General features: G+C 42.7%; 1 protein-coding gene and 1 long non-coding RNA gene across 6 annotated transcripts in view; one reads left to right on the top strand and one right to left on the bottom strand.

Annotated features, from left to right (window-relative positions):
- The window catches only part of LOC124487356 (beta/gamma crystallin domain-containing protein 1-like), a 23,716-nt gene extending 10,672 nt beyond the window's left edge, over nucleotides 1–13,044 (bottom strand). The window contains exons 1-9 of one of the 4 annotated variants that reach the window (XM_047049633.1): nucleotides 12,237–12,932; nucleotides 12,068–12,132; nucleotides 10,103–11,493; nucleotides 5,687–9,113; nucleotides 1,918–2,088; nucleotides 1,677–1,730; nucleotides 1,113–1,231; nucleotides 555–714; nucleotides 167–306 (exon numbers count right to left, since the gene is read on the bottom strand). In XM_047049633.1, the coding sequence (XP_046905589.1) occupies nucleotides 167–306; nucleotides 555–714; nucleotides 1,113–1,231; nucleotides 1,677–1,730; nucleotides 1,918–2,088; nucleotides 5,687–9,113; nucleotides 10,103–11,493; nucleotides 12,068–12,115 (5,510 nt within the window). In that variant the 5' untranslated portion in view covers nucleotides 12,116–12,132; nucleotides 12,237–12,932. Of the gene's footprint in view, nucleotides 1–166; nucleotides 307–554; nucleotides 715–1,112; nucleotides 1,232–1,676; nucleotides 1,731–1,917; nucleotides 2,089–5,686; nucleotides 9,114–10,102; nucleotides 11,494–12,067; nucleotides 12,133–12,236; nucleotides 12,933–12,961 lie in introns of those variants that run through there. The other 3 variants (XM_047049634.1, XM_047049635.1, XM_047049636.1) reach the window with 3 other exon arrangements.
- On the top strand, nucleotides 8,904–14,884 carry LOC124487359. 2 transcript variants are annotated; one of them, XR_006958369.1, is made up of 5 exons: nucleotides 8,904–8,992; nucleotides 13,026–13,282; nucleotides 13,859–13,975; nucleotides 14,166–14,238; nucleotides 14,314–14,882. It is a non-coding gene; the product is annotated as an uncharacterized LOC124487359 (long non-coding RNA). The 2 variants fall into 2 exon arrangements; XR_006958370.1 differs by lacking the exon at nucleotides 8,904–8,992 and adding an exon at nucleotides 11,503–11,582 and having other exon boundaries at nucleotides 14,314–14,884.

Raw genomic sequence — 14,884 nt, 5'->3', positions numbered from 1 at the left:
CATTTCAATTAAAAATGAATGTTTCTAGCTTCCCATATAGTTGTCTCATTCAGCAAAACTAATAACTGTGCTTGTGGTTTTCATTTTTCAAAAGAAATTCTAGATTTGAGATAAGTTGACACATGATCCCAAACAGATACACACTCGCGCACACACAGACACTTACACTCCAGAGTGGACTTTGATTGATGCCGTGTTCTGAAGAATACCAAAAGTGCAAATCTCCAGTGCATCATCATGGTACGTGACCACTCTGCCATGCCCCGCCGGTTCAGTGAATAAGTCAATGTGAGGAATGCTGTAGTCCTACAAAAGTCGAGAGAGAGAAAGAGAATCAATAAAAACATGGATGGAAGAAAAAAGAAATATGTAATACGTGCCCCAGTTTGGATATACATGGACATCTTTCTACTTTTATATTCCTTAGAGCAAATTAACATTCCCTTCATATCATTACATGTTATTGAGGTCAATGGCAAAGCCAGGAAATTATTTTATTTGACCTCAGTTAAATATTTATTTACTAATGAGGCAATTGGAGAGAGTACACTTACACACACCGCCAGCCGAATGGAGCCAATGACTATTGGGGGTTCAACTGGTGGATGTAGCTCTTGAGGTCCTGATTCTGCCCACACATTGGTCAGGTCCATAGGCCCCTCCTCCAGGGCAATGCAACGACCAGTGAAGTCAGGCTTCTCATAAAGCACCCAGCTGCAGGTTCAAGGTGTGGTCATGTTAAGTTAGGGACACTTGGTCACATCATACATTTGCAATACAAAATGATTTAAACACCTACATATCTTCCTTACTCTGCTGTATCAAAGAATGGATTCTGAACCTCATTATCACTGCAGCTTTTCAAGCAGTAAATCACAATCTTAATGTTGATTTCATGTTTCAATGAGTCTGTAGTATCTCAAGTGGGGATTATTTGATATGACAGATAAGACGACTGATTCAATTCCCTGATGAATATTTAAGGTGGTGAGGCAAGCCTCGCTGGTTGCTCCGGCAGCATTTTTTCATCTCTCCTCAGAGCCAGTTGGTCTTTGAGACATACTCTCTGTGACAATAAACTCTAGGCAGTTTTTCTAATTTTGCAGACTCACCATCCTCTCACAACTTTGACTGAAATCAGTGGGGATAGTTTCAGTGAGGTGGCATTCGGCACATTCCTGAAGATTTCATAGGCCTGACCTTCAAACTGAGCATACTCATATAACACCATCTACAATAGGATAAAGAGAGAAGAAGCCAAATTGTCAGTCACAAACTGAAGGACATTAACTATTAACCTTGTTTTTAACTGCATAGCATACTAATGAAAAAAACGATCAGTGACTCATTGTTGGTGGAATAAGAACAGGTGGTGTGGTCATTGTTATTCATCTACAGCCTCTTCCCTAGAGATCTAATCTAAATAAGGTTTCTAGGTTCATTCACTCAATAAAACATGTGTACAGCTGCTTAGTAATTCCCAGTACATAAATAGTACATGCAACAGAGATATTTCCCACAATGCATTGCGTCACCACAATCGTTGAAAGTCCTTGGCAACGCTACCTCTCATTTTTAATTATACCCATCTGAGAATTTCTACTGCTTTGTCTCTAACACTCAGATAAAATAATTTTTAAATAGATGTTTTCAACAAACATCTGCTAGTTGCCTACCTTTCCAGGGCGTCTATGTAATCCCTGTATAGCCGCCGTCTGCAAAACAAACCACTATCAAAGCAGTTGATATAATTACATTGAACATTGAAGAGTAAAACACTACAGACCCAGTGTTTCTTCTCTATTTAATGGCAACACCTATTAACTCATAACATGTATTTAATCATCTCATGAAACAGTTGAATCAGTCAAACAACTTTTTGTACAGGCGAAATACACTATAGACAGGTATCCTTACGTCAGTGGCACAAACCCCTAGTGGGGAAGCCTTAGGGTGGAGGACCTGAGGTAGTGTTGGTAGGGGAACAATAGGGGCGGGTAGAGATCCCCCAGTACTCTTCAGGACCTCAGATTTAGTACTGGGCTCTGCTATATCTCCATCAAGCAACCCTGTTGCTCCAGCCATCTTCTGCAGTGACAGGAACCCAATGAGATAAAGATCAATAAAATGGGCGCATGATAAGCTTCTTTAAGAAAACAAAGTACTTGTAACACAAATGGAACAGTTGGTGATGGGAAACATATCAAACCATAGTAGCTAGAGAACATCGCTATGTTCTATGAGAATGCTCCTCGATTCATTTTTATAAAGATGTAGTGGCAAGCAAGAGGCATGAAAGACAACTGTCCAAGGCAAAGCTAGTAGTAGTATATAAAATATGACACTATGGGCCCTATCTTGCACCCAGCGCAATTGACTTTGTCAACGACGCAAGTATCAGTCTTAGTTTTCACTTGACGCAAAGCAGACTTTTCCCTCCACAGACGCACGTCGGTAAATTAGGGGAAAAAGGAGGCGTGTTCCGGCGCAAACGTTCCCTGGTGCTATTTTGCAGTTTCAGAAAAACAATTCCGCCACAGACCAGGAAAAAAGTAGTCTAAAGTCAATGGCGCGTTATTCAGATGCTATTTTAAGGGTGCATGCTTGGCCTGTGCACACTGCTGGCGCACGGGCCAATTTAACAACGTTAAATTGTTTAGATTTATTCTATGGCTGTGTGTTCTTTCATGTCAATGATTTAAAAGATTTTCATGAGAAATCCCTATGTATGTGAACTTGATCTGTAACAATTGTGGCAATTTCCTCCCACGCCTGTTTAACCGAAGCTAATTTGGGTGGGTTTCTTCTCCCATCCCAATCAGAATCCGGCATGTATGTTACACAAACACTAAATTTACTGTGGCAGGAAGGTGCAAACAATAAACATGTACGGGTCTTAAATTAAGTAAAAAAGTACAATGGTTAAACTAATTCTAAGAACTAAACAATTTAAAAATATAAACATTAAAAAAATTAAATATATATAAAAATAAGACTAAGAATTTGAATGAGCAGCATGAGTGGGCAACTTAGTGCAATGAGAAAAAATGCTCTGCCTTTCCCTTACACTAGGTGCGTTCGACATGGACTGCAGCTGCATGAAACGACCGGCGAGAGTAGCTGCTTGCAGTCGGGGAGGAGTTAAAAAACGGCTCAGTGAAATCGGACATTCCAACTTATCGTGGTTTGCTGTGTTGACCTCAGTCATGGCCAATCAAGCGCTATTTGCTTATTTTACTTTATTTATAATTAAACTTAGTCTTTCCGTTAGTGATGAGGCGGACCAAAACCATTTCTTCAACACATTTTCTATTCAATTAAACAGTTTGGTCCGGATTTGAGCATTGGCGAAACTGAAGGTGTCAATATAATTACAAAACACAAACTTGTCGTGTCTGAGTCTGGCCAATCATGAAATACCTGTGTCTCATTAGAACCTGTGCAGTTGCTCTTGAGAAAATCTGCTCAGCTACACAGCCGGCAGTTCTCGAATCGATCTCACGGTACTTTGATGGCAACGTCACAGTGACCTAGCCTCGGCGCCGTCTCAAGTCAGACAAAGGGCCCTATCTTGCACCTAGCACAATTGAATTAGTCAACGACGCAAGTGTCATTCCTAGTTTGCACTCGACGCAAAGCCGACTTTCCCCTCCACAGACGCACGTCGAAATGCCTTTGCGCTCCCGTGGGCGGTTCAGCGAAAAAGGAGGCGTGTTCTGGCGCAAACGTTCCCTGGTGCTATCTTGCAGTTTCCGAAAAACAATTTCGCTACTGACCAGGAAAAACGTGGTCTAAAGTCAATGGCGCATTATTGAGATGCTATTTTAAGGGTGCAAGCTTGGTCCGTGCCCACTGCTGGCGAGGCCAGGGTCTTCTATCTGCGAAGCTACGTTACATTGTTTTGATTTATGGCGTGTTACATTTCTTCAATGATTATAAAAAGATTTTCATAAGAAATGTCTATGTATGTGACTTTAATTTGTAACATCTGTGGCAATTTCCTCCCATGACTGTTTAACCGAAGCTAATTTGGTTAGGTTTCTTCTCCCATGCCCATCAGAATCAGAATTTGGTTTATTCGCCATGTAGCCTATGTTACAAAAATACGCAATTTACTGTGGCAGGAAGGTGCAAACAATAAACATGTACGGGTATAAATTAAGTACAAAAGTACATTAGTTAAACAAATTCTAAGAAGTAAACAATTTAAAAATATAACAATAAAAAAAATGTAATATATGTAAAAATAATAATAATAATTTGAATGAGCAGCATGAGTGGGCAACTTAGTGCAATGAGAAAACTGCTCTGACTTTCCCATACAATGTAACTTCTCTATCTTTTATGGCCCTGACGAGAATGTCGGTCTCCTCGGCTGTGAACCGCCTGGCAAATCCGCCGTTATAATAGCAATTCGCCATGGAACAAGCGCTGCTCTTTAAGGGAATGTGAGATGATGCTCTGATTGGTTTATTGCACGTTACGCCCAAACCACACCCATTAGTAATGTAGCTACTTCAGATCAACCAAGGCGCAAAGTCATTTATCCCGCCGGCAAAATAACAACCAAGCTGAATTCACGCCCACAAAGTTACTTGCGCTTTGCGTTTTGATACTTGCGTTTCAAATCGTCAAAATAGGGGGGGAAAAGTCTAACCAGAATTCACTGTTTCAAGTCAGCCGCCTGCAGCCGGCTGCATGCAGTCAGTCCATGTCGAACGCACCAACTGTCCCTTCTCTATCTTTTATGGCCCTGACGAGAACGTCGGTCTCCTTGGCTGTGAACCGCTCCTGGCGTGCGCCTGGCAAATCCGCCGTTGTAATAGCAATCCGCCATTGAACAAGCACGCCTGCTCTTAAAGGGAATGTGACATGACCCTCTGATAGGTTTATTGCACGTTACGCCCAAACCACACCCATTAGTAATGTTGCTACTTCAGACCAACCCATTTTAGATTTGCGCCAGGCACAAAGTCATTTATCCCGCCGGTATAATAGCCACAGCGCCAGAGTCCTGCCCACAAAGTTACTTGCGCTTTTCGTTTTGATACTTGCGTTTCAAATAGTTTAAATAGGGCCCTATGGCTACTTGCCAACAAAATAAAACAGGAGGGAAACATACTGTCGCACATACTGCGAATAAGCAGTTGCTTAATGGCTAATGTATTGCAATGTATTTTCAGGTAATGATCATTGCTGGAGAACAAACTATACCATTCAACATGTGTTGGTTAATCAAAGTGTATAGACAAGTTTTACCTTTGCTTCTAGCAGCTAACCAACACATAGGTACAAGGTTGTGTTTGAAAGCATCATAAAGTGAATCCTATATATAATCTGGGCTAACAAGCTAAACTGACAACTAGATGTCTAACTAGCCAAGAACACCATGGGTGGGTCATTCTTCACTTCCATGTCAGTCATGTCATGTAGTGCCTGGCGGTTTTATTACTATTTAAGCTACTAATATTAATTGATAGAGATGCTACAATATTTAGCAGCTAATCAGATTTAAATAATTTAACCAAGCCATTGTATACTTCCTTAATTAATTCTCATTATCACTTGCAAAATAAACTCATACAGAATGACTATCTAATCTCACAAAGGATATCACCAAGGTCCTTAGCCCCAGGTTTGAAAGATTTAAACAAAAAAGGGGATAAACAGAAAAGCTAAAACTGACCTCAGAGTTAAGCTGTTGTTTCTCTTTTCCCAGCTCTGGCCTTGCAGGCTTCTTGGGGAGGTACTTCTCTAAATAATCTGGCAGCTTGATGTCGTTAAAGGAAACAAGCGGAGGACCTGAGTCACTGACCACAGCCTGTGCAGAAACGCTGTTTTCTTGTGGAGGAATCTGGTCGGCCAACACCACATGGTCCGCAATGGGGGAAGTGGGCTGGGCTGGCTGTGTTATTTGGGAGACTGGGGAGAGGTTGCTAGGTGACACATCCCCACCTCTCTTAGTCCTGGAACATTTCAAGCTGTTAAAGATACAGCTTCCTTCCAAACGGGAAGGGCGGGGTTTCACCTTCACCTCTTTCTCTTTTGTCTCCTCCCCCTGTTCCTTGTCTTTTCCCTCCTCTGTGGTACTTTTCCTGTCTTGGAGGTGTTTGGAGCGGGTGCCCAAGCTCCTGCAAAGCATGCTCCTATCGGCAATACTAGTTCTTGCAGGCTTCTGTTCTCCATCCGTTCCTACACTTTGTATCTTGGTTGAGGGGTTGCTAGGGGACTCTAAACTGAACTCCCTCTTCTTCCTTAAGCCAAACTTAAAGTTCTCAGGGTCAAAAGACTTCTCGAAACGATCCTCCCAGATGGCGGGCATGGCAAAGGTTGGCTGAGGGGGTCGGAGGTGGCTGTGTTTGCGCGGGGGCAGAGAGAAAGGTACTCCAAACTTCTTAATGTTCTGGATAAAGTCATCCTCCAGCTCCCCTGAAGTGAGGTTGCTTTCGCTGACTGAGCAGCTGAGTTTTTGCTTGAACTCAGGGCTGCGGAGCTTCTGTGCGGGGAACCGCTGGTCAATATCCAACCAGCTGGACGGGGTGTCCCTCTGTTGGAAGGACCCATCCCCAAAGGATCCACGGGACAAGAGTAGCTTGTTCAGGGATGGACGCTGGTCTTGAGATGGTCTTTGTTTGGTGGGCTCTGTTAGTGGAGGTGGCTTTGTAGATTTATTTGGGCTTTTCTCTGTGGCTCCCCTATCGCTTGGGGGTGGGGGCATTTCACCAATACCAATTGATGCAGGGTCTTTTCCCATCACCCCTGGATTGTTTCCTTCTGGCCTGTCTGCCCCTGTAGTAGTACTGGTAGTGGTATTGGTAGAAATAGATGAACTGATTTGTACAATATCCCTTCTCCCATCTGCTTTCCTGTCATTTAGCAACTTGTCTTCCACCTCAGTTGGTAATAGACCGCTTGCATGTGTCCCTACTTTAATGTTCTCAGAGTTTTTGTCATCTGGGTCCACAGTTTTTACCAGGATGTTCTTCGTCCTATTAACCATATCTAATTCTTCACTGGGTCTTGGTCCAAGCCCAACTAAAGGCTCCTCGGCTGGGGCCACAGGGTTCTGTCTCTCCTGTTGATTATTGGTATTTGCTTTGTTCACAGGGCAGCTTTTATTAGAATCTAAAGCTGAAGGTGTGGGAGACTTGTTCACTTTTACATGAGACTGTCCCTCCACTGTCGAAGTGGTTTGTTCTGCTGCAGTACTCTGTCCTTGCTTTAGTGTGTCATCTCTGGATTTCCCTGTTTTCAGCATAGATAAATCCACAGGTGTCACTTTCTCCCCTTGAATATTAGTCTTTACTGGACCTTTGGTCACTGAGGAGCTTTTTTTAGAATCTACAGGTTCAGGGGACGTTATTGCTTTTACAGTAGACTCTCCCCCATTTTTGTTAGTTCTGGTTTGTTCTGCTGCAGGATCCCATCCCTGCTTTATTGTGTCATCCTGCCAGTTTTTTTCTGTTTTCAACACTGATAAAGTCTCATGCTGAGACTCTTTTGGAGACTTTACAGAGCCTTCCTCAGGTGACTTTTTGATGTGTTTATCACTGTCAGTTGTCCTAGCTGTCTTATTACTCCCAGTCACAAGAAAGTCAGTGGTTCTATTTTTCTGCTGAGTGGGTGTTGGGTGGACAGGTTCTGTGTGAAGTGGCAAGGAGGGAACAGTGGTTACAGGGACTTGGACAGCTTCCTTTGGGGATGTGACTTTGGATTTTGATGCTTCTGCAATGGCCTCAGGCTCCATTTTGCCCTGGGCATTAACAGGGCCGGTGTGTAAGCTGTTGTCTGAGGGGTTGTGTTTTACTTCGCTCTCTGCTTTTTTATCCAAACTTTCAGCCAATCTGTCCTTTGGCTGATTTTCAATAGTTGTGGGTATCCCATGAAGACTCGTATTTGTCTTTGGTACAGATGAGGAAGAAAAGTCTAAGCTTTTGTCTTTAGAAATACTTTGTCCTTCATGAACTACTGAAGAGCTTTGAACCTTCTCTTTGTGTCCCACTGTCTGTGTGGGTGGAATATCAATAGTCTTATCAGTCAGCTTGCCTGTTTCACTGTTGGAATTGGGTTTATTGTCTCCACTGATGATGGTTGACATGGCCGATTCTCTATTTTCCTCAACCAGTTTTCTGGGGCCATCTTTTTTAATTAGTAAATCAGTATGTTTGTCTGAGAGATCTGATGATTTACTGATTGCTTCCTTGCTAAGTGGCAGTTTTTTTGTTTCTGATTCATCATCTTTAGATTGTTTTGCTTGTGATGAGGACACTGTCTTCACTTCTTTTTCAGTTGCACAGCTAATGTCCTTAATTACACCTGTCTTTTCCTGCATGCTCACAAGTCCTTGTTCTGTGTTTGGGAGCTCTGGTTTGATAATACTATTACTCACAAGGCTCGTTGAATCTTTGTTTTTCCTCCTCTTTGACCTTGACCCTGACCTACCAGGGGTTTTGGTCTGTAAGCCTACCTCAGGAGTTGGTTGAACCAAGTCACCTCGCAACATTTTGGGTTCTACTTGGGAAGGTCTATCAGCTACATTCTCAGTTTTAGACAACATTTTTGCCTTTGTGTTGGAGTCTGTCTGAAGTTGAGAAACAGGTGTGTCCACAACAGAGAGAGTTTCTCGCCCTGCAGGTTTGGATGTTATCTCTGTGATTTGAGAGGTTGCTGTTTTGCATATAAAGGCCTGAAGGTCCTGTTTCAATGACTGTGACGCAGATGTGGGTGAGGGGGTTGATCTTTGGGACATTCCAGTCATAGCAGACTTTTGAGGCAACACGATCTTGTCCTCCTTTTTGCATGCCTCTGCAAAGTTCATCACTCGCTCCCTGACTGTCTGGCCTTTCCCCTTGACAGGGGGAGCGGAGCTGGACCTGGTATTTCCACGTTCCACTGACCTCACCCTCACATGTGGCCCCCCTTGCTCATGTTTGATGTCTGCTTTGAACTTTCCAGTGACTTTCCTGATTGGAGAGACATCGGCACTCCTGGGGTAGGTCTTACTAACATCTCCGTGCATCTTCCCTTCAAACAGGTTGATTCTGTCAGCAATCAGACAACTGGCAGCTGAGCTGGCTTTGGGGTCCTCATCCATTTTACACATGTCTTGTGGCCTGAGGGTAATTGGAGGCAAAAAAATATTAAATCCCACATACATGCTTCCGTACTGAGAAACATTGTTTTTGTTCTTCAAATAACTGATGTAATATCCCCTAAATATTGTTTTGACAATACTGCTTTTTTGTACATCAACTTAGTGTTGAAAGTAGGGCAGGGCAGTATGGCCTACAATGTTTATCACGGTATAATTCGTAAGCACTGGTATGTGCATTCTGGTAGATTAATGTTCGCGCACATGCATGGCTTTCAGGTGGTGAAAGAGATTGCTAGTGTTTCCACCTTTGGCTAGCACAATTCGACGACACAACTTACATAGTAGGCTACTGTTTGTTGGTCGATAACTTGAAACCAAATCATTTCCAAATGACAGAGGCTCAATTTTCCTTTGACCAATTCTTCTTTGTCCGGCAAATCAACCCAACTGGCGTTATTTTCAGACATTATTAATGCTTGCTTACACTTGCCAACAAAAGCAGTTTACTCATATGAATGTTTGCTTCCTCTGGAGTTACGCTAGCTTGTTTGTTGACTTTCATTGGCTGGCACAATGCGTGCAGCGTCCATGCTGCATGTTTTTTTTGTAAAAGATACAAATTTGAACTAGCCCACTAGGCAGTATCACTTGACTTATATTTATACCAAACAGAAACACTTTACTAATACATTTATTAATATATCGTGATATCCATGATATGGCAAAATCCATATTCGCGTTCATACCGGTATACCGCCCACCCCTTGATGAAAGGTTAAAATGTCAGTCAGCGTGGGAGAGACAGTAAGCACAAGATTGTAGACTGGCCTTAAAATATATGTAACAGCTACAATGTTTTAATTATGGTAACTTGTCAATCAAACAGTGGTATTAATAGTATTGTTCATTAAGAACATTAATGAGCATTGTTCATTAAGAAACATTACACGAAACAGGTACAATAATACAATATCAACATAACAATACAATAACGACGTAAAACTTCACCTTTTGTTTATTTCTGGTTTCCTTTTGCCTTTAGTTGTGTCTTCAGTAGTCCCTCTTGAAAAATCCTGTTCCACATGGTTATTTACTTCTGTGCTCAACTCCGAATTGACTGTAACTTTCTTAGAAAATAACTTTTCACTGTGAGACACTTTCATACTCCTACGTTTGGACTCTGGAGTCTCTGTCAGTCTCTCCACCCTATAAAGGCTATCACCCACCTCCTCTATGTCTTCCATGGTGTCTGCTATGGACACCAGTGTGGCCAGAACAGGGGAGTCAGTGTCCTGCAGGTTGTTTTCCACCCCCACTGTGCTGAAGGTCGACCTGTCGCTAGCTCCCTCAGGTGAGGTCAGGGAAGCTTTGTTTTTGGTGGGGGAGGAGTCTGCCTCCTGCTCTCCCAGGTGTGTTTCTGCCTCCACTGGGCGGGAACTGGTTCCTGAGTTTCTATCTGATGAGGATGAGCCCGTATTGGATGGCTGGGTTTTGCTGGGCAGGTTTTCCTGGGACGTTCCATCTTCCAGGGAGGTCTTCCTTGACCTCCTCCTTCCTGAATTTTTTCGCCCCATGGTGTCTTTGTTGGTCTCTCTTCCGGAGAGCTCAGGTGAAGGCTGTGTTTCTATGGGAGACTTTAGTGACACTCCCACCAAGGCACTGTAGTGACCTTTGTCTCCAATAGCAGGGTTCAGATGTGTTCTTTTGCGCTCTGATGCCACAGTATCAGTGTTCCCACAGGAATCGATTCTATTTGCCCTGGAGACCACCTGGATGCTTTTCTTGACTGTGTGTACAACTTCCTGTCCAGAATCTTCACTGCTCTGGCTCACACTGGTTTCTTCCAGGTACACATGCAGCTTCCTGCTTGTCTGAGCCTGAGTCTGGGTGTGGGCCTGGGTTTGTTCCTGGTCAGAGTCCCCCACCACTCCCTCTTCTGCTGAAGATGAAAAATGTGTCAACTGACTAGCATTCCAGTCCAAGGCAGGATTCCTGCTTTCTGAAGCCTGTTTTTTTCCCTCCTCCTTCTCTTGTGGCTGCTCAGCATGTCCCTCCTCTACGGGCCCGCCTCCTGGCTCACTGCCTATGCCCCAGACTGACAGAGGTCTGGCTCTGTGGGCAGACGGCCTGGCGTCCTCCTCCTCACATGAGAAAAGATCCTTGGATAGGCAAGGCTTGTTAGCTTGGGAGTCTTGGCCCCCCTCTTGTTCCTCCTCCTCCTGCTGCTCCTTTTCTCGGGACCCCCTCAGAGGCCCCTCCTCTCCTTCTGGCCTGGGGGCTTGTTCACTGGTTGGGGATGCATCTCCTGTGGGGCTCCAGGGGCTTCTTCCTCTCCAGGGAGAAAACCAGCTCCCTATACGGCCCAGGACCCCAGTATTCTGCTGTTCTGGTGACTGGGACTGGAGACAGGGAAAGAGAAAACTATTAGACATGTAGAGACACATGCCCATAAACTGACAAGTAGGAAGAAAGTGCTGAAAAACTGCTGGTAAACTTTATAAACATTTTCATGGAATGCTTAGTTTGGGAATTGTGGGAATGGTGCACAATAAACACTTTTATTTCTTGGTAATTTGAAGTTCAAATATAGTAAAATCAATTTAAAGAAACAGAACCCTTTCTGGTAAAATACAAAAAGGATACTGTTAATTAAACTATTTCGATTTTTGACATAATATTTTGGATGTTATTATAAAGTGGTTGCAGCTCAGTAGAATATTTCAGAAAGAACCAGAACATATTTTTCCACTTTATAAGTTCCGGAATTGTACATCACTGGTTAAAAGACTTACATTATAAGCATATAGGTTATTAAGTGCACTGTAAATAGGAAATGGAAAGGAAAGAAGGGTAGTAGTTGGTTCGTAGTCCAAGGGTTATTTGGTGTGTTTTTCCGCCACGCTCTTGCTGTTTTGCCGTGCAACTCTCAACATAGCAAAAACATGCAAGAATGCTGTTGAAATTCAAGCTTACCGTAGGAAAAACCATATCATTCAGACTCTTTACGTAGTTTGTGAACATGTTTTGAATATTAAAACCTATAGACCACAGAATAGAAACATCATCATTTCTAAGTTAATTAAAAGTATAAGAAATAAGATGGCCTATTGTCAAATGTAGTGTATTTTTAGGAAAAACTTACCTCCAATGTTATGGTAGAGTAAAAGTGTTCTACTCCAAATTGGAAGTCAACAGTCGTTATGTAGTAAATACTGTAATAACAACTTATCGCAACGCACAAGTATGTAGGTTACATTTTGCAGTCGCTGTGTGCTGTTCTCAAAATCTGACAGCAGGCAAGGAATGCAGTTTGAGCTAATATATATACGAGTCGGAGGTATGTGCGCAGGGCTGAGTTGAAGTTGATTTCTTCCAGAGAAGCGTGCAAACGCTGCCTACTGGTACAAACACGGTGAAAGTTTTCCTTCCCTGGGATGACGCACCGTTGAGTTGGCTGTGTTTGAACAGTCCCGTTCAAACTGTGCCCCTATTGTAAATTGGCGGCCCAGACCACAGTCTTTCCATGCCTCGTCGAGGAAAAACTTAACTCTTAACCTACCAGTTAACTTATTTAATAAATGTTTTACTTTATTATCTTTCATTGCATTTTATAAACTGTTATCTCTTCATACGGATTTTAATTAATCAAAGTAATACAGTTTAAATAGATAGATAACGTGTTATCGGATGGGTTGGGGTCATCTTAAAAAGTCTGAAGCGCGTTAATCACTCAAAAAATACATACACAACTCAAGATGTCAGACATTCTTCTGATCGTTTCACTCTCCACGCCCTTTTGCTTTATGTTTCAAATTCAAGTTCAGACGTGATTCTATGATTAAATTGTTTGACATTCAAAGTTCTTACCATGATAACAACCGTAATTATCCTGTTGGATGTCCCACGAATCGGTTTGATGGAACCTGCACAGTCGACATCAAGGGGAAATGCACAAGAAATTCGGGAACACCGTCACCCACCTCAGTGAGGTAACCTTTTCCTTCTCAGAGCACGACCTAATGGAATATTCATTTGTCCAAAATTCCAATCGGTTTGAAACTGTTACATTAAATATAATTCATGGTATTACTATGAACAGTGTGTCCAATGTGGGTTGAGGTAGTGCTCAGATGGAATCTGCCAAGCCCAGGTAACACACCCCAGGGCAAAAGCCTGATGACACAGAAGGTATGGCGGCTGTTGTGAAAGACTTTCGTGTCAAACCTTTGCAAACATGAGCTTAGAAATTGACCTTACTGACACAAAAACTCACTTCGGTGAACACACATTATACAAACTTACTGACTATCTGACAAATATGCACATACACACAAGCGTACACAATTACACAAGCTTGCTGTCTTTCTGTCTGACACACACACACACAGTTGTCCTCTGCCTCAAAGACATAAATTATTCATCCTTTGACGGATTTGAAACCTGCCCTGCCCCTCCCCATGAAAAATGTATGAAATGCTTTATTTATATCACTTGTTGCTACCAAACTTTCAGTACCAGCACCTGTTAGACACTTCTTGTAAGGCTCACTGCTAACAAAACTGTTTTGATAGTTATAATAGTTAATAATATAAACCGACAACTTTCACACAGTGCAAATCACCCTTCCCAGTGCGTTTAAGACGACTGGCTGAGTTGTATCTGCATATTCATAATTGATTTACCTACTTTTACAATAAAGTGGCAAGTCTATTATGAATATGCAAATATTTATAAAACATTTTCTTGACCAATCTGTTCATTTAGGCCTATACACAGTTTTTCAAGAATAGCAACATCCTTGTGCCATGATGTTTGGGATGACTGCTTAATTACCTGGGTTTTGGCTTCCAAGTTGATGAACCTGCTACACCTGTCACTAAGGTTAGTAGCTTACTAGCAGAAAGGTTTGCTGACAAGTGATGTCTTTTAAGTTAAATGGAGTAAGATTAAACAACTTAAAGCATGGAGGATTGCGACCGAACCAAACTCCCCGTTTTCGATTACAAACCAAGACTCCAATCAACCAATACGCATCAGCCCAGTTAAAGTACGGACAAACTCCCCGTTTCAGGCTTCCCGGGGAATCTGCTCGAGCTGCTGCTCTGTCATGACCCACTAGGACTCTCTGCCGAGTTCAATGCCTGGTAACTATGCATACACCCTCACATCATCATTCATTCATTCTGCGCATCCCAGTAATCACACCCTTGTCCTCTCAGGATCCCAGGCTTGGCTCTGCTACTGGCCTCCTCCATCTACACCAGGCTCGGCTCTGCTACCAGCCTCCACCTACCACTCCAGGCTCGGCTCTCCTACCAGCCTCCACAAACCGCATCAGGCTTGGCTCTGCTACCAGCCTCTACCAAACTGCATTTGACTTGGCTCTGCTACCAGCCTCCTCCACCAATCGGGCTTGGCTCTGTTACTAAACCTGCTTCAATAAAAGCATATCTTATTCAATCGCTGGTGTGTTACTGAATACGTGAAATAATTGTATTTTTATTGTATGATTTTGTATTTTCCTTTATCTTCTAGTATTATATTTCTTATAAATATCAATGACATTGTTGCTTGCGGTGACTGACATATCATTGCACTGTGGGCCCGGTGTAGCTTATATAACAATAAAGAACTTGCATATCATAAAGAATGCCTTTTTATTAGGTTGTACTGCCAAAAATAAAACCCTGGTTATTTGATTCACTGAATGTTGATGCAATCAGGACATGCGATATGCACTTGTCTCGCACTCGCTCTAAATACCAAATCCACGATTCCGGGAGATTGTAT

Source organism: Hypomesus transpacificus, chromosome 26, assembly GCF_021917145.1.
Source record: "Hypomesus transpacificus isolate Combined female chromosome 26, fHypTra1, whole genome shotgun sequence".
Lineage (NCBI taxonomy): Eukaryota > Metazoa > Chordata > Actinopteri > Osmeriformes > Osmeridae > Hypomesus > Hypomesus transpacificus.
Note: the sequence above shows the minus strand (reverse complement) of the source record. Positions and strands in the feature narration are given on the sequence as shown.